Genomic DNA, 25,736 nt, shown 5'->3' with positions numbered 1-25,736 from the left:
CTGTAAAATCTCTTGTATTTATTACTATATTTTCACTGACTAATGACTAATTTATACTTTTTTATATTAAATTATTAACTTAATTTCACAAGATTCTTTAAGGTGTTTTATTTCTCCTTAGTGTTCTTATAGAGATTCTATATTAGTCGAACACCATGCATATCAATATTTTAATTACATAATTTATATTTCTATTATAAATTTGAGAACACCTTAATGAATCTCTATACTAATCAAAATAATAAATTTTTATTAGTAAATTTTAAAAAAAACACAACCATGTATATCTATTATATGGCTACGTAACATGTTAAAGAATCTCTGCAAAATAACATATTGAATTAAATATCTGAAAATTTTAAATTAGTATGTAAAATAATCTATAAAGATATCGCACACTTGACACGCTGGAGACTTAATGATTTTTTCTTTTTTTTTAAATTTACCATCTAAAATTAAATAAAACACAAATGTACGTATATATTGTATGCCTAAGTTACATCTTAAAGAATATCTATAAAATTGGTAACAAATAATAAATTTGAAAATATAAATTATTCAATAAGATATTTTACACTGGTCGAGAACTCATGGATTAATATTAATCTTATTGAAATAATTTAAAATATTTATACCTTTTCATCTAAGTTCTAATAAAACAAGACAGTTGATCATGAAATTACTATCATGTATCTAAGAAACACCTTAAAGAATTTTGTAAAAATAAGTTAGTAATTTTAAATTAAAAAGATATAAATTAGTAGGTCAAATATACTATAACGGTAATGAAAAGAATGAGATTTTCCTATTTAAATTATAATAATAATAAACACAAGAGATTTTGCGGATATTACAAGTAAAACTTTATTGATATTATTGTAATTTTAATTTTTTTATTTTAATATTAAAATATAATTATTTTTATCACTTTCACAAACACGTTATGGAATCTCCATATAAAATAAAACGTTAGATCTTTAATACTAATTTTCAAATCTCTATTCAAATTCTCAAAAAGTCCAGATAATTTTTTTCACATTTTTAATAATAATAAACATTAATTTGAATACCTATTGAAACATTTATTTGAAAAAATTTACTAACGTCAATATCTTAAATATTAAAAAAATATATTATCTACTTTCAACAGATGTTAAAGGGATTATTGATTTTTATCATGTATTTGAAAATTATTAAAGTAGGAATTCAATTTAAATCAAACAAAAATGTTTAATTATTAACCCTCCTTAACGAATCTTCTAATCATATCTTGTCATCTTCAACCACCTTAATAAAACAAGATATTTGAATATAAAATATTTATGGTTCCCTTGAAGAATCTTGTGAAAATAAGTTAGTAGAACACCCTAAAGAATCTTGTGGAAATAAGTTAGTATTTCACTATTAAGGTTCTATTGAGTGTTTATTTAAATGTTTCACTATATATAATTTTTTAACACTTTATTCAAGTAAGTGTTCTATAAATTTAATATAATTTTAATATTCTACCAAAATATATTATAATTATTTTGAGTTCTTTAACTGATCTACATATATCAATATTATATTATTTAGTAGATTAAAGAATCTATGAATCATGTCGTGAGATTTCTTTTTTTTTTTGAATGAGTTGGAGGTTTAGCTCATAAAAGACAGCATATCGTATGAGTTATAAAAGATTCATATAATTGAAACATAATATACACCGACATTAATGGATTACCAAAAATATAAAATTTGTAATCAATTCATTACCAAAAATATGAAGAGTCTTCAATATTTACATATCTTAAAATCAACAAGTACTGCCATAATGTAATGTAATCTCTTTTTTTAAGTATAAATAGATACGTACGTTTCAATTTTCATTACTCATAATTAATGTTAATTAATATTGACTATAAATATCTTTGTACTATAAACTACAGTACTCGAATTCTTTACTTAAAACGTTAAATAATTTTTTGAATAATATGTTCTTTTACTTTAAATTCCGTGAAATTCTTCAACATGTTCTTTATTGAAATCTTAGTGTAATATATATGTTGTACTAAGCTTTTTTTAAACGGTGATATGTTTTTAAAAGTGTTCACTTAAGAACTCAAAATTTAACATCCAATATAGATGGAATACAATCAAGAATCCAAGAACAAACCTCCAAGCCGTTAAAAAATTTGAGAACACCAGATAACTTAGGTACAACATCTGTATCTTTTCTTCTACATGAATTTTATGGAAAGCGAGTTATATAGGTTAACAAAAAAGTATAATGACACAAGAAGATGATTGATCATAAATCTTTTGGTTTGGCTATCCAATCGAAGGTGGCAATGGAGGCAAGATAAATATAATTACTGATCCATATGATAGTGACATCATTAATCCCAAACATGGTTAATGCCAATGGTGGAATCTCACAACTTGCTTCGCAATTCTGCCAAACAAAAACACATTGTCTATGAAAAAAAACATTAAGAAACACTATAATGAAAGATAATTCTATTAAGTGCTCTCTCTAACATTTATTTGATTCTAATAAAACCATTATGAAAGTATCTTTGCTGCGATTTCTTCACCTCCAGGCCTGCACATATGGCTCTCTCATGCCTGCACATATGATACACAAGAAAATAAGATACGCGATTCTTTTTAGAGTTCCCTCAATGATTCGTATAATAAAAAAAGTATGCAGAATACTTATTTTTTTTCATTAATAACTCAAGAACAAACCTTCTTGTATCCATGTCTGCTGCACTCGTTGTGTTAGGGTTCTGCGCAACTTTGTTTTTGCGCGTCTGGTATGATTATGAGATTGTTTCTGATATGGTTATGAGATTGTTTTTTCTAATATGCAGCTGTGCAAAACTTCCAGAAATAAATAAATCCATGATTGACGCGGGCAGCCTAAAATAGGTCAAAAGGTTTCCTTCCTTGCGCCGTACAGGAATCGTATCTGTATATCTGATTTTAGTATTTTGCACATCAGGTTGACAAGCGTGCCCTTGAGCCTGTTAAGAGTATACAGATGTAATCAAAGGTTGAGATTGAGTCTCTTGGTTCTCTCGCAAAGTAAGGTCTCTCTGGAACTCGACCCTATATATATATATATATATATATATATATATATATATATTGACCGGATCGGGTTATTAGCGGATCGGATCACCCTAAATCCATATCCGGTCCATTAATTTTTTAACGGATTTTTTTAATCGGATCGAATTTTTTTTAATCAAATCCATATCCGCTAAAATGATCTCGGATCGGATTTCGCTCCATTGACAGGCCTAATCCTGAGGCTGCATATACGTATGAGTGCGGTATGAACAATCATCAATATACTCCCTCCGTGACTCCGTCCCCCTCAATTGTTTACATTGGAGGGGGACACGGAGACCAAGACAATGTATAAAAAATGAGTAAAGTTAGATGAAAAGTGGATAAAGTGGTGGGACCTATCAATATTTAATAATAGATTTGAGATAGTGGAGGAAAGTAGTGGGTGTAATAGTGATTTTTATTATTAAATATATGAGATAGTAGGGGAAGATAGTGGGTGTAATGATTAGAAAAACTTACTATTTATAGTAATGTAAATAAATGAGAGAGCATCTCAAAATAGTAACTGTAAATAAATGAGAGGGACAGAGGCAGTACTTATATAAAAGGGAAGTGAGGGGCGTGTATGTGGCGCCTCTCACATCGCTCTGTTATATTTTTCCGATTTTCTGGATTTTTCAGATGAAAAATATCAAAAATTAGAGCTATCTTTTTTTAGTTTCGGATATATTAGAAGCAAGTTTCACAATCTGATTTTGTTTTAGATTATTTACGGAATATAGCAGCTTGAAGGTTTTAATCTGATTTTGTTTCAGATTATATAGTTATGGGAAAGAATAGCACACAAGTCTCTCTGCACTTATAAATACCCCTATAAGTTGTAGGGTTTTGGATCATCTAAACACAACCTACTCTTTCTCAATACCACAACCCTACCCCTCTCTCTCGGGTTATAGTTCTCCTGCTCGATTTCTAACTCGGTGGTGCCCTTCTTCTGCTGCAACGATAAGTGAAGGCTGTTTATACAGTATTAAAAAAATAAAGGTTGTTGCAAGCAAAGGTAGTTATAGACCGCTATGTGGGAGTCGACAAATCCAAACACGGGTGAATAATATAGTCTTGACATGATTTTGATGGATGATATCAATAAATTAACTATTAGTGATGTATTTGTTAGTTATTTTTTTATAATATTTGTTTTGTTCATCGGACATGTTTGTTGTTGTTAATTAATTTTATATGATTTACTTTGTATACTGGAAAATATTATTCATGCATTATGTATTTGCTCCGTTCAAGCAACTTTTAAGTGAAAGTTGTTTATACAGTATTAAAAAAATAAAGGTTGTTACAAGCCAGGGTAGTTATAAACCACTATCGAACGGATTTAAGTTAGATGTTTTTCTGCACAATCAGTCCAAAAAATTGAAGGAAAGTGACAATGTAAGAATATGATTACTTTTTTAAAAAAACACAAATAAAATTAAGATTCGTCGTGCTTTAAATTGTTAATTACGTGTAGAAATTTATTTTTATTTTTTCACCATGAATTATAGTCCCATTTTGCAATTTTATATATTAGTATTGGTATTACATCAAGATTTTTATAATATAAAATTTATTTTATCCTACAAATATTAATTTTTAATCATTCATATACTTTTTATAGACAGCCGCAAAATTATTACATTCTACTAATATTAATATTGAATCATTAATATAATTTTTATAGGCCGCCGCAACGCGCGGCTTCTCAACTAGTTGTTTCTGTATCAACATGAAATATGATCCCTTATTAAGTGGGTGTTTGGGAATGAAACTTCTGGGCTTAAAAGCCAAGAAACCCACTTTCCCTTTTTTGTTGGCGGTTTGGTAAAAGAAATGAAGCACTTAATAAAAGCAAAAAGATCCAGAAAAGAAGCTACAAAACCTAACTTTTCTTAAAGCTCAACTTCTGCTTCTCTTAGTTGGCGCTTCCTCCTATTGGCTTGCTTTGTTTATTTTTTTATTTATGTTGATAGCTGCCTATTTCATGATATCTTCAATCCAAATATTAGGTGGTAATTAAACGTAAAGAATTTTTTTAAGACTTTTGTCTTCAATTATATGAAAATATATTAATATTATATAATATAAATATTATATAATATAAATATTATATAATATAAATATTATATAATATAAATATTATATAATATAAATATTAATATTATATAATATAAAATTAATGGGAGACAAAGCAAACCAAAAACCAATTTTTTATATAATATAAATATAAATCTAATGTAATATTTTCATCAACTTTTTTCAATTTATATCGTAAATATCAAATAATTATATTACAAAACTACGAAATTATACCAATTTTTAAGTAAGTTATCCAAACACTTAAAAGCTTATAAGTCACGGTATCCAAACACTTATAATAGTTTATAAGTCCAAATCAACTTCTCACTTATAATCCTCTTCTTCAATTTAAACAATATAAGTCATTTATTTTAAACCCAACCAAACCGCCCCTAAGATATCTGTCGAATCCACAAGTGACTTTAAGCGGAAACCAATAAATGAAATTAGATAACAAGACACAGTGTATTAGCGGAGAAATAAAGGGCATTGGCTCTGAGTATCACAGTTTAAAGTAATAATGTCTTAAATAATCATATTTAAAAAAATATGATCCCAAATCTTACTTTATAACATTAGATCATGTAACATTCAATTTTTTTTTAAAAACGCTACAGTTTATCACTTATTTCAGCCCAAGCACATAATCAAAACACATTTAAACTCTAAAAAACTAATGCTACATAATGTAATGTTAGGAATTAGGTTGTAACGTCATCTTCATAACGCTGCGTGGTATAACGTTTTATTCTTATAACCCAACACTAGTTATGGATCATTTTTTTTTTAAAATATGTTATTCAAGACATTTTAAATTTAAATTATGATATCCAGGTCTTTTTTCAGAAATAAATCTATTTTTATCTAATCTGTTCACAACACACCTATGACGGATATAAAAGAAAAGATATATTTTTTGGCATAGTACGGCTATATTCTCTCTCTCCGAAATGAGAACTTATTTAGAACTCATTTCCGGAAAGGCAATTATTTACCTTCTCATCCCTGGGAATATGTATTCGGAAGATTGATTTCTGCAATTCCCGAGAGTGAGGAAGTCGGAGTATTTAAACTACTTCTGTTTTACTCCCACGTTCTTTTTTAGTTGTCACATCTGATTTTCTGCCGGTCAAATTGACTAAAATTTGACTGAAATGTATTAATATTTTATCAATTAATAAAATAAAAAAAATATGTTATCAGAAATAACTTTTAATATACTTTAATATGTAATTTTCAGTTTTTTAAAATAATGAGAGAGTAACTTATAATCTTTGGTCAAAATTTAGTTAATCTGACCAACAAAAATAGAAATGTGACACTAAAAAGGGACGGAAGAAGTGTTTTATCTGTGTCCTTTTTTTCCAAAATTAAATTTTATTTTGTCCAATACATAAATAATCTTTTAAATTAATTGGGGGCTCTTAAAGATTTTAAACCAAAGTGGATTTGAACACATCAGGCAACCTTGGATAATTGGATGTATACCGGTCTAAAAGGGCTGTCATTAACTTTGTTATATCTGTAACCTTGTATGTATTTGGGCCAACTTCTTCTATTCATATATCCTTACTAATCTCCTCTACAGATACAGATTTTAAGTTGGGGGGTATATTACAGGCTTTTTCGACGCCCAGTGTCCTCCCCAGAGTCCCAGACGGCCCATTTCGTAGCTGTGGTATCCATTTCAGCGAAAACCAATGGGGTGTTTGGGAGCCAGGAGCTTCTTTTGAGCGGAAGTTGGGTTAAGAAGTTACATCCCTGTTTGGGAAAAAAAGCAACTGGCTTATTTTGGATTTTAGAAGTGGAAGTTGAGAAGCTAGAAGTTCTAGCTTCTTTCCTTCTTCTTCTCCGAAAAAAATTAGAAGTTCAAAAGTAACTAAACACTTAACAGTTTAAAAATTTTACTTCTATTTTTCACTTCTACTCCACTTTTTTATTTTAAACAAGAAGCCACTTATTTTAAGTTTAGCCAAACGGCCAATAAGTATGCCATCAGTTTAGAGGACATTTATGATTTAACCTTATCGATGTCGCACAGCCCATTTCCCTGCCCTGCTTTTTGCAAGATGACAAGATCTACATTATAATCACTTAAAATATATTTAGAGGGGTGTATTGGATTGGGATTTTAAACCATTTTTTTGCATTCATGAAATCCGAGGGTATTCGATTGGGATTGTTTGAAATCCATTAAAATCTTGAGGTATTCAATTGGGATTTCAAATTATGCTACAAAATCTGGTGGTATTCAATTGGGATTTTAAATTATGCTTTAAAATCCGATGGTATTCAATTGGGATTGTTTAAAATCCATTAAAATCTGATGGTATTCAAATGCTGATGGATTTTTTTTCATTTCATAAAATGGTGGATTTTGTGACATTCTTCAGTGTATTTTAAGTTTTTTGAAATCCCACCAAAATCAATGGGATTTTGAAGCATTGTGCTTAAATCCTATAAACTCTGCGACATTTGATCAACAATCCGCACAAAATCAAAATCACATACAATCCATTAAAATCCATAGACTAAAAACAATCCATTAAAATCCCAATCGAATACACCCCCGTTAGTACAATATGATACATGTCATTTTATATTTTTTATATCAAATGTAATATTTTTAACATGTTTAATATTACTCCCTCCATCCCAAATTAGATGAGCTCGTTGACTTCGGGCACGCACTTTAAAATCCATTGACCGCATAGCTATATTATTTATTTTTAAATTTTATTTTTGCAAATAAAAATTTAAATATGAAATTTTCATTTACAAAAGAAAAATTAAAAAAATTAATTTCGGAACTAAACGGTCAATGCACCTTAAGTTGCATGCCCAAAGTCAACTAGCTCATCTAATTTGGGATGCATGGAGTATAGTATTAACAATTAAAAACTTACATTCACTAGTGTTCTCTTTAGGATACATACAATTTTCAACTTACTAGTTGATTTAATATATGTAAATTTAAAATTTAATACCTATAATTTTTTCATTTTGTTAGAAGTTATCCCACCTCAATTTTGAGGTCCATAGATAGTTAAAATATAGTAAATAAGCAGATGATTCTGATGATAAGAGGCTTTGAAGATCCTCGTAAACAAATATAGTTAAATTAAAATATTATATGAATGTGTAATTAGAATACTATATGAATGTGTGATTATAATATATTAAAATTTTGATTAAGTAATACTCCCTCAGTCCCTCTGAATAGTTTACGTACGAATTTTGAGACTATACATAGTTTCATAGCTTTTTAAAAAAAATAAATTCTTTTCTTGAATAAAAGTCTATACATCATACTTTTATTTAGAGAAAAAAAATTAAAAAAATATATTAGGGAACATATTTTAAATTAGCGTGGAAAAACATGTCAAAAAATAACGTAAAGAAATGAGAGGATAGAGGGAGTAACAGATTAATGGGAATTTATCCCATATACGTGTTTTCAGAAGTTATTGCAGGAATACGCTGTCATCAAATACGGTCTCCTGTCTTGTTATTTCTTAAACTCTATTTGGAATTGCTGTTGAAAATTGCTGTTGCTGTGAGTAAAAGTGCTGTTTAAAAAAGTGTTGTTTATAAAAGCTGAGACTGTTTGGTAAATTTGATTTCAAATGTGCTGTTTGAGTAAAAACTGAAAACAAATTGTTTGGTAAATTTTTTGTTAAATTGCTGTTTGGAGTTATAGTTATAAATAAAATAATATTTTATTCATTATTTTATATACAAATATTGAACAACAAATTATAGTTGTATAAAATAAGATAATAAAAAATTAATTAAGTTTTCACAAAGAAAAAAAGGATAAAAATTAAGTCAAACTAAAACACTATAAGATTATCTTTAAAAAAAACACAATAAGATTACGAGTCAAAATCCAACTAAAACACTGTAGGAGTAGTGGAAAAGGAAGATGCATGATGCTTGCTTTATCATTTATCTTAATGAAAAAGTAATTTGTTGTTGTTTACTATACATTATTACAATAAAAATGTTTTATACGTGTACTACAAGTTTTATTAATACTGCTTTTTTTAAAAAAATTAACTAACTTTTTTTTTGTAATGTATTAGGTTTTTAAAAGAATATATGTTATCAGTATTTTTTTTTTTTGAAGAATTATGTTATCAGTATTAATATATATATATATATATATATATATATATAATTTGTAATAATATATATTTCATAAGTTCATTTATAAGTTATTAAAGACAATCTCTTCATTACACTAAAAAAATATAAAGTAAGTAATATTAAAATTTATGATTAAAAATTATATTCTATTTGCAAAACTATATAATTATGGTGAAATATTTTCAACAGTAACTTATCAATTATTTTTTATATTCAAATATAAAATAAAATAATTTTTTAGTATTACGTAATTTTAAATGCTTAACGGGCAATAATAATCCAGATTAAAATAAAAAAGTATTTCATAAGTGTGTATTGCTTGTTCTGTTGTTTTGTTTTAATAAAAAAACAATTGCATGTGCTAGGGTTTGATGCCAAGACTTGTAATAGCGGGGCGCAACAACCGCTTTTGTGAAAAGCAGGGGTATACCTGCTTTCTGTAAAAGCAGCTTTTAGACAAAAAGCGCGGTTAAAAAAAGCTGCTTGAAACGTTACCAAACAACTTTGTACCGGCTTTTTGACAAAAAGCTGCTGTTGTGGTTGACAACCACAACCCCAAACAGGCACTTATGCTACGTTTGTAGCTGCTTCGTGTTGTCCGTCTCTCTCACAAAATGGCACAAAAAGAGGAAGCCACCGCATCCTCCGTTGTGGACACCTCTTCTGCCACGAATCCCATCACTCTTTCCTCCCTCCCTCTCCTCCACCTGTCGTGAAGTTATCGACCTCTCGCCTCCTCCTCCCAGTCCCACATCGAAACCATCGTGGACTTCGGCTTTAGTGGTGGCAATATCAGACACGACCTGAAACCCGACACGAACCTGACTCAACCCGAAACCCGATTTACTAAGACAAAAACCTGAAAGTGACCCGAAAATAACCCGATTGACCCGAAATGACCCGAAATTAGAATTTCATTTCTAATAACTTCAATTTTCAGTTTTATTCAATTAAGTGATTTTAGCTTGATCCGAAATTGACCCGATTACGAATACGAACACGACCCGTTACCCGAAATAGCCAACCCGGACCGGCTTCTCTCCCCTATACAACCAAACCCCAAACTCAATCCAAACCTCAATCAATCAATTGAATCCAAAACTCCAATTTTACTCTAAAAACCCTAAGTTTATAAATTGGGGAACTAGCTTTCGAATTTACCGATGTGTATATTAAGATTCAAACACCGTTACTCAGCCAAGAAACACTAGACTCGCAACTCAACACAACAAATCTCAAACACAAACCACGCCATCAGGTTGCTTTTGAGTTGATTGTTAGTTTGTTGTTTTAGTTTGTTTTTAGGTTGCAATGTTGATATTAGAATTGGTCCCGCAATGGTGTTTTTCTGCCTTTTGCAACAAGTTGCAACTTATTATACAATTAAATGTAATTTTGAAAAAAAAAATTCCAAAGTTGCATTTCTAGTTGCATAAGGGTGCTAGCAGTTGCAGATATGGTTGCATATGCAACCACCGTATTTTTGCAAATATTTTCAAGAATATAGTTTTTTTGCAGTTTGTTTTAAAAAATGATACTCCCTCTGTCCCATTTTAACTGCTTTTGACTTTTTTACACGTATTTTAAGATGTTAAAAAAATTACATCTAAACATGATTATTTTTTATAAAATTTATATCAAATAAAAGTTTAGAGTCTAAACTTTTATTTGATATAAAAATTGAATTTTTTTATTGAGTGTAGATATTATTTTTTTACACCTCAATATACGTGTTGAAAAGTCAAACATCAGTTAAAATGGGACAGAGGGAGTAGTATTTTTACAAAAATTCTTTTAAACTTGATTATGTTTAAAAACAGTCCATTATTAATTAATAATTTATAATAAATTAATATTTAAATTATAATTTTTTGTCCAAACATGATAATGACAACACATATTTAACCTTGATTAATAAAGGGAATTTAACAAATATACTAATTTTTAGATATTTATTTGTAAATATATTATCTTGTCTAAAATTTTACAAATTTACTATTTTTTTAAACATACAAGCAACTAAATTGTAAAAATATCATTACTCTCTCCTTCTCTCTTTCTCTTTCTCGTTCTCGTTATCCCACTCAACCATCCTAAAACTTGACTCGACCCGTTGAGTCCCACATTGAAATCCTCGCCTTCTATATAAATGAATAATATAAATAGAAAGTTTACTTCTTTTCTTTATTTTTTTTTGAACAAGAAAAATGGTTCACATCATGCAGATAAAGAATAAGTTAAACCACACAGTCATGATAACAAACAAAAACATTTCTTGCATTTTAAGAAAAAAGAAATCAAAATAATATTGAAACACCAAAGAGAAATATACTCCCCAAATTTCAAAATTAACATGGGGAGAACAACACAAAAACAATAATACAAAATATTTGTTAAATACAAAACAAAAATCAACCCTTCGAATACACTTAATTAATCCCACCAAGCTGCAAAAACGGTTCTTTCTTCTGCAATCTTATTTCTTCATAAAATCTCTCAATGAATCTCTCAGCCCTCTCATCAACAGAATCCTCCTCCTCCTCCTCTTCGCCGCCCGATTCTGCGTATTCCATCGCTTCTTTCTCAGGCAAAGCCCTCAAATTTAAATCCATCGAGTAATCACAAATTTCATCAGCCCTGTGATCCTCTTCAAACTTCCCTAAACAATTGTACACGTACAAAACAGAACACATTTCTTTGTAACTCCTCTTCTTGTACTGCTTTCTCTTGTAATAACTCATAAGCGGTGAGCGAGACGGAGAGAATTGGTACTCCTTAACGTATCCATAGCCATAATGCTGAAGCAGACTCACTTTCTTGTGTTTTCTCGAATTCTTGAAAGCAATAAGCCTCGGAAGAATCGGTTTTTTCACGGTTTTCGCTAGGAAAACCGAGATTTTTAGAAAATCTGGGACTTTTCGCAAAATAGGATTCATATATTTTCTCGTCATTTTTTTTTTGTGAAAGGCTGTTGAATTTTGGTACACAGCCTTTCACAATTTGAGAGAAGTGAGAATGAAGAGGGGGCTTTTAATAAGGACTAGAAAGTGTAACAAAAGTTTGCATGGGGTCCTGGCCCTGTGGCTCCTGGTGGGGGAGATGGGCTGGAAAAGTGTGTATGGTCGGTGGTCAGTTGGTTCGTGACTTATTATATTAGGTCCAGCGCAGCTAGCCGTTGCAGCTCAATTGTTTTCAAAATTTGAAAGTGTTAAAGCCACTTTTGATCCAGTTGATTCATTGCTTAACGTGTTTAGTAACATAATTCAGATCTTGAGTTCAGATTCTTCCCCTGCTTTGGTGTTCAGTGGCGGGATAACATGTCTCCTCCGCACCCGAATCGGTCATATCGAATAAAATTTATTCCACAATATTATTCCGTCAATGTAGACATTTTATCATATTCATAGAGTCTCGAGTACAATTTATTTTTCTTATTCTTTTTTGAGTAAGAGTACAATTTATTTAAACAAAAAAAAGTTTTGATTGGTTTGGCTGTTAGTCATCGTAATAGGGCAGAATCAAGGGCCAGTGATGGATCGCGACTGACTTTTAAAAATTAATTAAAAAAAATTATTTGTTAATCATAGTTTTTACGTTAAAATAGGTATAAACTTGATTTCATGTCCTGATTTATCTATAAAATTTAAAATTTTGTTTTTTTAATTTCGGCTAATTTGAAATCTGGATTATGTTTTGTACGATTACAGCGCTGGCTATATGCGACAATAGTATTTATATATTCAAAGTAGTCAAAAATTTAAATTACTGGTACATCCCAATCAGAAATGATGTATTTTATTCAAATTGCTATACTAAATCGGCTTGCTTTGTTACAAAACATTCTAACCTTTCGCTGTCATTCTCGTTCCAATGTCACACTGAAATGATGCCTTAACAGTTTGGTGAAGAAATCGCCTTCCTTTAAACATATAACACCGCCAAAGAATTAATTCATTTAAATATTGAAATAAAAAGAAAGCAGCAGAGAGTTTTTTCCGCCGGTTAATACATAAAAGTAATTTCTGTCATTGAGACAAATTAATACATAAAAATACTAAAATAAACACAATAGAGAGTTTTTTCCGCCGGGTTAATACATAAAAGTAATAAGATAAACACAAAGGAGAGGAATTCTGTCACTGAGACGGATTGATACATGAGACGGATTGATACATAAAAGTACTGGAATAAACATAGTAAGAGAGTTTTTCCCGCCGAGTTCGCCTCCTTAAAATTCTAAATATATACATATTCCTTCATAAAGTAATTGTTATTAAATATTAATAAAAAAATTATAGTCATTTTTCCTAGAAAAGAAAATAATCTAATAATAAAAAATCATACCACATCCATACATGTGGTCGAATTGAACAAACACATAATCATCTCGTTATTGAATCTTTTTTTCTAGGATATGCAATCAATCAATTTTTTGAAAAGATATTTACATGCTGCAATACTTACTCCAATGATATTTTTTTTGAGCAATCGATCCTAAATGTATCATCATAAAATTCTATCACTGAATTAATACCATGAAATTTTCATTTTGTGATCCCGAATATGATGAAGAACAAGAAATCAAAATAAACAACCAAACTAGGAGATACTAAACAAAACTCAATTTAACTAATAGAAAAAAAACAAGAAAAATGTTATGGGTAATAAAAAACAAATATAATATTCCATCGATAAAAATTGATGAAAGGCTTTCAAAGAAGAGGGACGTCTATATATATTTCAAAGACATAGAACATTTTTGAATTTAATAAAAGTAACCTACTGATAATATTAGCTTAATAAATTCAAGATAAAAGCTTGTAGTAAAGAATGAGTGGCGGGGAAGAAATAATAATATCAAAGGTTGAAACCGAACATTTAATTGATTCGGTTTTGACCAAATTGAAGGGGAAATATCATAAAATAATTTTGAAAATTATACGAACAGAGTCGGAATGATTATGCTTATAAATTGAATCGAGAAAGTTGGATTCAATTTTTAGAAAACTGAAATTTAGAGAAATATGTAGTTGTTCTCGGACCAAGTTCCAAGAGATATTTTATATATCTTAAATTATAATTGGGGATATTTGAAAAAAAAAACAATCCAATATCAATAAAACAGTCTTTTTAATTTTTGTTTTTAAGACATCTCTTTCTTTGCACTTTCTTGTAGTTCATAATACATTATTTCACGCTTTCTTTTTATATTTTATATTACTTTCCAATGATAAAATATTAAATATATAATAAGAATAAAATATATAAATTTAACTAAATATGTCCTAACTCAATATAACATAATTTTTTATAATATATATCAGACCCCAACTAAATCCATTTTACCTCATACATTCCAACGAAAATAAAACAAGGACCAAACCATGAGGACTACTGCATTACGATGACTACTGTTGTTATTTAATTTAGTTTTGCAAGTACTATTACTCTAATTTTGATGTGTTGTCGTCGAGTATTTTGAAAGTATTGTTCGCAGGGAAGGACTGAAATCAACACTAATCTCAAGTCTTTTATCTCTTGTAATTCAGAAGCGTGGAGAAGAATTTGGTGGGTTTTATCTATCAACTAATTAATATAATAAATCAATAAATATGAGAGAAAACAACTCAAGAATTAGAGTTCTTCAATGGCTATTATGAATGTCTAATTTGTGTCTCTTGTTTGCTAAAAACAATCCTTCTAATATTTATAAAATCCTCTCCCAAGTAGATTACAATGCCTACAATTATTCATTAAAAGCCACTCCCATGGTCAATCAAAGAACAAGTGTAAACTATTAAGAACCAAGGATTTTAAGTCTCATAATTCTCATATCAATCTCCCGATCTAATACTCAAATTTTGTCCATCATATCATGTACTAGAATTATAACTCCTCTCCCGATTCGTTATAACTCCTAGAGATTCAATCACAAGTTAGCTACTCCTGTAATTGTATAAAGCGCTCAATGTAATTGTATAAAGCGCTCAATGACAGATAAACAAATCAAGAGAAAACACAATCCAACTAAACAAACATAATAAGCCAAAGAATACTACCTAACTCTTGGATTAAGGATTAGCTACTCATGATAAGATGAAACAAATTTATATTTATACCGCAAATCAAGAGTATAAGAATTTAAGTACGAAGAATACAACTTGTCGAAAGTGCTCGAAGTCCGGATGAATCCCTTTAATCCTTCTTCCAATCTCTCTCACAAGTGTTTCTCTCCCTTTTCTCTCTAAAAAGCTATCTCTATATTATTCTATATGATACAAGTTAGTTGTCTCTAATCTCTATCAAAAACCTAATATATATAAGAGTTTTCTTAATTTGCAAGAAAATAAAATAATATCCTAAAACGGGTTGGATTCTATTCGTAGGCTGCTGTTCAGGCCTGATTCTGGGCTGATCCAGTTTGATTTTGATATCTGGACCACTTCAAACTTGTAGAAAATTTCAATATCTTCGCATGGGCTGTTAAATCGCCCAATTTGGACGTCCGGAACTCAAGTTATGGCCCAAACAAGATTTGCTTCGCAGGCTATCCATAAAATCCGAATTTCCATCTGATTAAGCCCGAATAAGCTTGATTTAATCCAACTTTAAGAATATTTATTTTCCTGCCATTAAACATTTAAAATCAATTAGTAACATCCCGATTATTGACAAATAACTAAAATTATTGGAATAAAATCATATCAAAACATATATAAATATATGCTCTATCAAATATCCCCACACTTAGTGTTTTGCACGTCCTCGGGCAAATAAAATAAATAAAACTAACATCTAATAGATATATACCACTTCCGTAGATGATCACGGTTGCATTTGGCATATACAACAAGCCCTATAAACCCCTAGGTAGCCCTAGTGGACGAGTAAGATCTCGTGAGGGCCTATAGTGAATGTACCCACAAAATTCATCTAGCTAATGTAATAATAATATTGATGACCACAAGAACACGAGCATGGAGTGCAACTACATGAATGCAACTAATAAATGTAAAATGTATGGATCCCAATAATAATAGTATATTCCAAGTCAGTGATAACCATCAGAATATGCAACAAGTTTAGACACATCAGGCTCACACCGCAATAAAACCACTTAGTGAACACATGTACAGAGTGTGCGAGTGTGCTTAGCTTAACAATATGCTCTTCTTTGAATCAGGAACAGAGACACACCAGTTTCAACATGACAAGTCATGCGAGTTAATAGCTCCCAAGTTGAGTACTAGAATAAATCTTAAACACTTCGTTACTTAGAACTAGCTATCATTCAAGTTTACAAGGGATTTCTACGTCTTCTTTTTATTGCTATAATACTACTGTATATAATTCTTCTTTTTTTTTTTTCACATGCTTGGTCCTAGGTCAGGACGCTCCTCAGGGTAAGTGAGTTACGACCACCAAAAGACTTCACAAGCTCAATTTTCTCCCTATTTTCTCTCTTTATTTCTTTTTTTTTTTAAGTCAAACAATTCTCCAGTAATCAAAGATAATGAAAAGTCACCAAAAAAATTTATATTTCTAGTACTATTGCACTTAATACCAGCACAAGTACATGGATCGTCCCTTTCATTTTCGCCACCCATTGATCTCAAAGGAGTACTTGATACTTCACTTTTTTTTCTTCTTTTTTTCTTGAAGAAAACATTTACACCGTACAATCACCTCAAACTCAAGCATTTACGTACTAAGCTTAAAAGGGAATAGTCAAAATTCTAATCATCAACAAGCGGCTACCCCTCAAGAAGCAAGTATATCTAAGTCTCAATTTAATATTTAAGAGCATAATAAGCTTGTGTCAATAAAGAAGCTCTGTACTGTTGACACTACGCATGTAACATCATTGACATATGATCATAGCAAGAATTAATCACAAACAATCTACACATAGTATCATCATAGGTTACTAACTTGGACTATTATATGGGATCATGATATGTTATGATATGCAATGAAACTAACATGTTATGCAACTATATGAACTAATGTATGCAATGTATGAGTGTTTATCCTAGTATGATATGATCATCTAACTATTTTACAATGCTAGAATTATTTTTGATTTTTAAATTATTATTTTTTTTGTTTTTTTTAATCAATAACATACTATTGAGAACACATCCCCACACTTATCTGAGTCAATGTCCTCAATGACACACTAATATTACTCCTATAAATAAAAGAAAATTTAGAATACTCCCCTATGCATACGCATGAAGTGCCGTTTGAGAAATAAGCGAAGTGTGTTGCCCTTAAGTCGATGCACCGCGGGCACCTTAACCATGCCCATGGTGCCAATCATTCTGCTCAGACTTCATAAACTGACCTTCTGGACCTTAAAATCCGATCTCCACCGTTCAGAATTTAGATATTAGTGTAAGGAAGATGCTGTCCAAAATTCAGGACAATCCGACCGTTGAAACTCCGGGAAACACAAAAACAAGGCAGCTGATGCAACCAGAAAAATTGCTGCGAATTTTTTTTATTTCAGCACCTGTAATAACCACTTCAAACAGATACATCAAGGTAACTTGTGGGAGTAGAAAAAAAATCAAAATATACATAATATAATAATCATGGGTTGCCTCCCAAGAAGCGCTTGTTCATTGTCATTAGCTCGACTTATTTACATACAGGTAATAAAACTAATGAGGTGAAAAAGCAGATAAGTGCACATACCTAAGAATCTGTATTACAATCATAATGTGCAAATAAACCTCTAATTCATTAAATTTCAAGAAAAATTTTATGAACCTCACATGCTCAAGAGACCTGAAAGAATCAAAGTAGCTAAAAAAGTCGTCAGAATAATCATCATAAACATGACTCATAAACTCCTTCCAAATTGGATCCTTATACTCCAAATCAAAATCATTAAGTACCACATTCTTCTCAAGTATAATTGGACACTCATCAATTTTTATCTCATCTACCAATTCGTTGAGCACAACATTATCATCTAAATTTGGAAGAACTTCAGCTACATCCAATATATCACTTTCAAGCAAGGGACAAATGTCATCTAAACAAGTAGATTTACCAGACACTAAATTTTCCTCAGTTGCTAAATAAGTATCATGACAAAGTGGGAAGTCGACACAAGGAGGAATCCTAAAACAACCATTATGCATCACAAGTTGAACTTCCATAATAAAAGTATTTCTTTTAGCATTCTCCTCGTACCAACTTATCGAATCTTGACATATTATATTAGTCTCATTAGCAACTTCAAATTTTGGTTGATCAATATGTGCAAAAAGTCCCATAGACATTAAAGAAGAATTGTACTGAACTAAGCTTTTATCAACATCATAAAATGGGTAAGGATCATAGCATTGATTTTCAGATGCATATGAAAAATCAGTGTTAGGTGGGTATGGAGGATAATATGAGTTGCAACAATCAAACGAGTTCACCTAATACGCATTAAAATTCTGAAAATAATTATAATCTAGATATCATTCTTGATCATTGCGAAAATTCTGAGCGTTATTCCAACCAAAATTGTAATCCATGTCGTCTCTTTATCTCAAAACTTTTCTGGTGACTACCTCAAGGAACCTGTAGACACGCCAAAAACAACAAAAGAAGAAAAAAAATGATATAAAACAATAAAATCTAAACCACAAGAAACAATTAACTTAAATCAGTATTGCGGCCTTCCCCGGCAGCGGCGCCAATTTGTTGTCGAGTATTTTGAGAGTATCATTCGCAGGGAAGGACTGAAATCAACACTAATCTCAAGTCTTTTATCTCTTGTAATTCAGAAGTGTGGAGAAGAATTTGGTGGGTTTTATCTATCAACTAATTAATATAATAAATCAATAAATATGAGAGAAAACAACCCAAGAATTAGAGTTCTTCAATGGCTATCATGAATGTCTAATTTGTGTCTCTTGTTTGCTAAAAACAATCCTTCTAATATTTATAAAATCCTCTCCCTAGGTAGATTACAATGCCTACAATTATTCATTAAAAGCCACTCCCATGGTCAATCAAAGAACAAGTGTAAACTATTAAGAACCAAGGATTTTAAGTCTCACAATTCTCATATCAATCTCCCGATCTAATACTCAAATTGTGTCCATCATATCATGTACTAGAATTATAACTCCTCTCCCGATTCGTTATAACTCTTAGAGATTCAATCACAAGTTAGCTACTCCTGTAATTGTATAAAGCGCTCAATGACAGATAAACAAATCAAGAGAAAACACAATCCAACTAAACAAACATAATAAGCCAAAGAATACTACCTAACTCTTGGATTAAGAGATTAGCTACTCATGATAAGATGAAACAAATTTATATTTATACCGCAAATCAAGAGTATAAGAATTTAAGTACGAAGAATACAACTTGTCGAAAGTGCTCGAAGTCCGGATGAATCCCTTCAATCCTTCTTCCAATCTCTCTCACAAGTGTTTCTCTCCCTTTTCTCTCTAAAAAGCTATCTCTATATTATTCTATATGATACAAGTTAGTTGTCTCTAATCTCTATTAAAAACCTAATATATATAAGAGTTTTCTTAATTTGCAAGAAAATAAAATAATATCCTAAAACGGGTTGGATTCTGATGCTGAAATTCGTAGGCTGCTGTTCAGGCTTGATTTTGGGCTGATCCAGTTGGATTTTGATATCTGGACCACTTCAAACTTGTAGAAAATTTCAATATCTTCGCATGGGCTGTTAAATCGCCCAATTTGGACGTCCGGAACTTAAGTTATGGCCCAAACAAGATTTGCTTCGCAGGCTATCCATAAAATCCGAATTTCCATCTGATTAAGCCCGAATAAGCTTGATTTAATCCAACTTTAAGAATATTTATTTTCCTGCCATTAAACACTTAAAATCAATTAGTAACATCCCGATTATTTACAAATAACTAAAATTATGGAAATAAAATCATATGAAAACATATATAAATATATGCTCTATCATGTGTGCATGCTAGGGCACAAATGCTTCCAAGTTCCGACCAGCCCAAATCAAATGGCAAATCCAGATGGAGTTTCGAACTTATATTTTAGTGAAGGACTGGATTAAGCAATTTAAGAGGGACTCTCAATTTATATTTCAGTGAAGGACTGATTTAAAAGATATGATAAATTATTTATTTTTTCAGTTACGTGCCTCGTGGATTAAACGATGATGCAGATGCCAGATAGTTTGATTGTTTAAGACTTGAAAAGAGGTCGTCTGCAGACTAATGGGCTTTAAACCATCTACAATGGAGATGGCCACTTCTACTTATATGTGGGGTCACTTTTGTTCCAACTAAGCAGTGATGGACAGTTTGGAAAATATGGCCAGTGTCATCCAATGCTCAACATCATTTCATTTAGATAAACAATTAGAGCAACAGCAAGAGACTCCCCGCCTTGCCTCCTAAGTCATATTATAATGAATGTGATGTAAAATTTGACTCCAAGAGCCTCTCTACTCCCTCCTAAATAATTAGGAGCTGCAAGACTCTCCCCAGCAGAGAGGAGTACATATGGACTCCTAAACTAGTTTTATATTAATATGTGTTAGTTCCCTCCAAAACCTATCCATCATTTCACTCCTTTTCTGATATTTTCGTCCCTTTTATAAATGACTAAAGTAGATGTTGAGGAGAGCTGTTGGAGTCATCACTCTCATTCTATGCATAAATAGTTAAGAGTGTTTATTATAATAGTTTTTATAGGGAGACGGTGGAGCAACTCTTGGAGTTGCTCTTATAGAGTACAACAACAATTAATGACTGTTGAGCAAGTTTGTGTTAAAAAGTTATTAAAATAAATAAAGTTTGTGACTGGGCACTGGCCACCGTAGTAGGCTCGGCCAGTATTTTGTGAATCATCCAATGCAGTTGACCAGTTTTTTCAACTGCCCAAATCATTTCACGAGTCCTTATGTATGAAATGGACACCCATGGGAGGTGCTCTTAGAAACGAAATGGTCTCTCTTGTTATAGGATCTAATAAGAAAAATGACATAAGGATTATTTAAATTTTATTCAGGTGTAATAACGGGTGTGGGTATAAACTCTCTTTAAAAGTACTTGTCAAAATATGATCTTATCAATATCATGTATTTTGTATAGTTACACCTCTTTTTTGCTAATTAAATTGATCTCTCATGACCGTCAACACCATGATCTCTTTATATTTGTTGACTCAATTTTTTTTATCAACTTTCTTCTTTTATCTCTTATCTTAAAAATAAATGTGATTTAGATGCCTAAAAAAAGGTACAACCAAGCTCAAATGCACAGTATGACAGTCAGGAGAATCATCCCCTAATGAACATAGCAACGGGATGGTTCTCATCATATGTGATCATCATGGCTGGCAGATTTGGGGAGGTGCAAGCTTAATACTTAGTCTAGTTGAGCAGTAATGTAAAATAACGGGATATACTGGATGGGTACAATTTATGCGATTGTTTAAAAGGGTGTGACTGATTTAATATGAGAGATGTCAATATTCGAACAAATATAAATTATTTTAATTATAGCTTGGGGAAAATAAATTATTTGATAATAACTTTTTCGTCACACCAAAAACAGTCAACAAGTGAAGCACGATGATGGTCAAATCAAAAGATTACTCCATCAAAGTTTTATTCTTATCGGGTTTTTTTTTCAAAAACCCTAGTTTTTTTTCTTTCTTCTCTCTAGTCTCCTCCCTCTTTTCATCCCGACGGAGCTTTATCAGGTTTCCGGTGAAAAGCCCCAAATCTTTCTATTTAATTGCTTGTTCTTTGATTGTTCTTACTCGTTTCATTGATTTTCTTAGTAAATCTCCCTCTTTGGGGAAACTTTTCTTAGATCTATATCACCGAAATTTTTGATTTTCGTTCTTATTCACTTTCAAGGGCTTTTTAGATTTGTGAGTGGATCAATTATCTCCAAGTGTAGGGTCGTGGTGCAGATCTAATTGTTTTAGTTTGTAGTTGGATATCCTCTCGATTGTTTTAATTTATAGTTTGATTTTTCTCCTTGTTGAGAGTGTGCGATTTTCCTCTCCTTTTGTGAAAGTTGGTCTGGATTTATCAATAAAAACCTTCCGGGAATTGCATTTGTGGTTGATAGCTCAGACAGAGTTTTTGGAAAAGATGGTGAATACAGAGGATCTATACGTATACCATCGCCAATTCAACATCGCTTATTTGTCTCATATTGGGTATAAAGACATGCATGTTATTCTATTCTATATTTGTTCCACTCGATCATTCGTGTGGATGCCATATAACTATTATTTATTGAACTCTTTCTCTCAGAAAAAATAAAAATTACTCCATCAATTGACAAAAAAAAGTACAAAACAGAAAAACAACTCACGATAAATTTAAACAAACGGTCACAAGTCACTTCTTACCATTTACCCAACTCCTACTCTTAATCGATGTCAGAAAACTTGCTAACCAAGGCAATCTAAAAATCAGATCAGATCAATAAAGTCAGATCAACGGCGATCAAGCCGACACCACAGAATCCTTACTTTACACCCGCACACACACAACCATTCCTCGAAGCAGTCGTTCAATATAAATACATCCTATTCATCAAAACCTCTCCTTTCTACACACATTCATATATTTTCCCGGCTGAGAAATATAGACATACTCCTATAGATACACATATAGATACAGATTTTCCGGCGAGATGGTGAGTAAAGAAGAGGAGTTTGTGTGTGGAAGGTCGAGAGTGTTGCATAATTTCAAGCTGCCGTCGTTGAAGTGGGGGTCTAGGAAGGTAATGAGGTGTATGAGGGTGGATGAGGCGGCGGCGGCGAGGTGTCGCCGGAGTTCTGAAGGCAGGAGAGTCAATTTCAGATTCTCTCCGGGAGAGAAGGTAGGGTTTGGGGTTGAGGCGGCGGCGGAGAAGATGATGTTTGATTTTCCGGCGGCGGGGGAGAAACGGCGGCGGGAGGAGAGTGAGATGATGAAGCCGTGGAATTTGAGGACGAGGAGGGCAAGGTTGGATCCGGATGTGAGGGAGGGTGCGAAATTGAACTCGAACTCAAACTCGAGAGCGAGAATGAAGGAGAGAGATTCTTCGGCGAGAGATGATAAGGTGAGTGTGAAGGTAAAGTCTCCGTGGTGTTTGAGAGGGAGTGGGGAGAAGAGAGAAAGAGAGAGGGCGAGATTTTCGGTTTCGCTTTCGAAAGATGAGATTGAGGAGGATTTTGTGGCGATTACGGGGAATCGAGTGCCTCGCAGGCCGAAGAAGTGGCCGAGGAATGTCCGGAGACAATTGGATGTAAGTATACACTGATTCAAGTTCTGTGTGCGTTTTGAATTTTTTTTTCAAATTATTGATTTGATTATGATTGTGATCTGACCTAATTCATGTGTTTGTGTGTGTTGAATTGTGTGAAATTAGTGAGTGATTATGATCTGACCTAATCTCTCTCTCTCTCTCCCTCTCCCTCCCTCCCTCCCTCATTCTCCCTCTCTCCCTCCCTCTCCCACTCTCTCTCTCTCTCTCTCCCTCCCTCCTCTGTGTGTGTGTGTGTTTTGAATTGTTTGAAAATTATGATTGTGATTTTGATCAAGTTGATCTGACCTAATTTGTTGTTGATGATTGCAGATGCTGTTTCCTGGATTGTGGTTGACTGAAGTGACTGCCGATCTGTACAAAGTTCCTGATCTCACGGTGACTGGGAAGGTGATTAATTGATTACATTAGCTTTCAAGATTCTGTGGATGATTCGATTTAGGGCTTTTGAATGAAACTGGGGAATTCTTTTGATTGGGTTTAGAATGTGTAGTGGCTGTTGTTTCTCTGATCTTTTCAAGCTTGTTATGTTTGCTTACTAGAGTTCTAGTCTTTTGAAGCTTGTTATGTTTGCTGACTAGGGGATGATGAAAACTGAACCACCAGTGGGGAAATTGATCGAATTTTAAGTTCTTCCTGGCAGGAGTGGTGCTTTTTGTTAGTTAATGGAAGTTCATATTTTGCTTATGTTAATTGATTGTTAAAGTAGATGGAGTCATTGAAAATGAACTTCTTTTGTTTAGTTCGATTTCCTCTTATGTACTTGACTTAATATAGTACTAATTTTATATGCTAGTTTCATTAATGAAATTAGTTTGCAATTATGGTTTTATCTATGTGTCTTGCAATAAAGCTAATTTTTGAATAGTGACTTGTTTGTATTTTGGAAGCTGGTGAGATATGTGAAACCTACTCAAGGTTGTATTAGTATATGTATGAAATGAGTTTCCGATATTGGTATCGATGTAAAGGGTATACCATACTCTGAGAGTCTGAGTTAGTTATTGTTTTTTTGCAGTTGCTTTTGTGATGTGCTGAAATGTTTCTTAAACCTTCATTTTGCTACCACTGCAGTGTGATGTAAACCGTCTTTAAGTCATTCTTTTGGTATCTCTAGTGCTTGTTAGTTATTTCTCTAGTGCTTGTTAGTTATTAATTTTCTGTGGACTTAGCTTGTATGAGTTCATCACTGTTTTAATTGATGGGGAGGGAGAGTGCTTCTCTATGTACACAGGAAGTTTTGTGAATGCCTTTTAACATGATTGTTGTCAATATATGTGTGAATTGTTCATTTTTCCATTTTGAACTGAAGTGTTTAAAATAAACTTCAAAGGAAATGCCTATGTTTACTTATCAGAAACAGCTTCCTCATCCATTCATACTGGTGCATGCCTATGTTCTATTGTATCTACTCTCTATCCTGTTCCCTATATAAACTAAAGTTTTGGATGTCAAGTTAATGTTTTGAAGTGATGATAGTCATTTCGTGGTCACATTTTCTGTTCTTCAATAATTTGTTCTTTTTGTTTAATCCTTTAAGGACTTCGAACCCCAGTCTGGGCTGTTTGTTTAATGCTATGAGGAAATGGAAAAGTTCACGTATTCCAAATCCCATGGAGCTTGGAACTGCTCATTCTCCAATATCTACAGAATAAATGCATGTCGCTTCTACTGTGTTCCTTGGATCATGTTCCACTATTGGCAATTGATAAATTTGCACTTACAATAAGCCACTTGCACTGTATGTTGATTCCAGGATCTGTTTCTTTTAGAAATAGTGGAGTTGGACCAGATTCACTCTGCAACCTGAGCTGGTTCAAAGTTGAATCTGAGATGAAAGAGGTCGTGGTTCGTCCTCAGTGCAAGGTTCGCATTTTACAAGATCAAAGTTTTATTGTAGATAGTAGATGGTCAATTTTGTTGTTCAATGGTTCATATAAGAAAGTGGAGGGAAATCTACATTAGCCCCCCAATTTGACTTGGTTGTAGTAGGCATTGAACTATCGAAGAAAGGAGACATGCTAGGAAAATATAAGAAACATTTTGCTATTGGGCTTAGGTCCACGACCTTTAACATATATATCTTGTTTCGCTCATGGAAGTCGGCCCATG

At 31.9% G+C, this 25,736-nt stretch overlaps 2 protein-coding genes across 4 annotated transcripts; one reads left to right on the top strand and one right to left on the bottom strand.

Annotated features, from left to right (window-relative positions):
- Positions 1-11,589: 11,589 nt before the first annotated feature.
- Positions 11,590-12,362, bottom strand: LOC108202048 (uncharacterized). The gene has a single exon (XM_017370416.2). It carries the CDS (start codon positions 12,285-12,287, stop codon positions 11,766-11,768), a length of 522 nt encoding a protein of 173 aa, XP_017225905.1. The 5' UTR covers positions 12,288-12,362; the 3' UTR covers positions 11,590-11,765.
- Positions 12,363-22,909: 10,547 nt separating this feature from the next.
- LOC108200759 (uncharacterized) lies at positions 22,910-25,704 on the top strand. Of its 3 annotated transcripts, none has more exons than XM_017369006.2 (3): positions 22,910-23,606; positions 23,937-24,014; positions 25,165-25,704. In XM_017369006.2, the coding sequence occupies exons 1-3, from the start codon at positions 23,010-23,012 to the stop codon at positions 25,195-25,197; spliced, it is 708 nt and encodes a 235-aa protein (XP_017224495.1). In that variant the 5' UTR covers positions 22,910-23,009; the 3' UTR covers positions 25,198-25,704. The 3 variants fall into 3 exon arrangements, with proteins under 3 accessions (XP_017224495.1, XP_063941625.1, XP_017224494.1); XM_064085555.1 differs by lacking the exon at positions 25,165-25,704 and adding an exon at positions 24,643-25,126; XM_017369005.2 differs by lacking the exon at positions 25,165-25,704 and adding an exon at positions 24,206-24,456.
- Positions 25,705-25,736: the final 32 nt, after the last annotated feature.

The sequence above is a fragment of the Daucus carota genome, chromosome 9 (genome assembly GCF_001625215.2).
Source record: "Daucus carota subsp. sativus chromosome 9, DH1 v3.0, whole genome shotgun sequence".
Taxonomy (NCBI): Eukaryota; Viridiplantae; Streptophyta; class Magnoliopsida; order Apiales; family Apiaceae; genus Daucus; species Daucus carota.
This window is presented reverse-complemented; position numbering and strand designations above follow the sequence as displayed.

Coding starts and splice junctions, on each gene's coding strand:
- LOC108202048 (XM_017370416.2), bottom strand. CDS start 12,287: ATGACGAGAAAATATATGAATCCTATTTTGCGAAAAGTCCCAGATTTT.
- LOC108200759 (XM_017369005.2), top strand. CDS start 23,010: ATGGTGAGTAAAGAAGAGGAGTTTGTGTGTGGAAGGTCGAGAGTGTTG. Junction 23,607..23,936: donor ATGTCCGGAGACAATTGGAT/GTAAGTATACAC, acceptor TGATGATTGCAG/ATGCTGTTTCCTGGATTGTG. Junction 24,015..24,205: donor ATCTCACGGTGACTGGGAAG/GTGATTAATTGA, acceptor TTTGCTGACTAG/GGGATGATGAAAACTGAACC.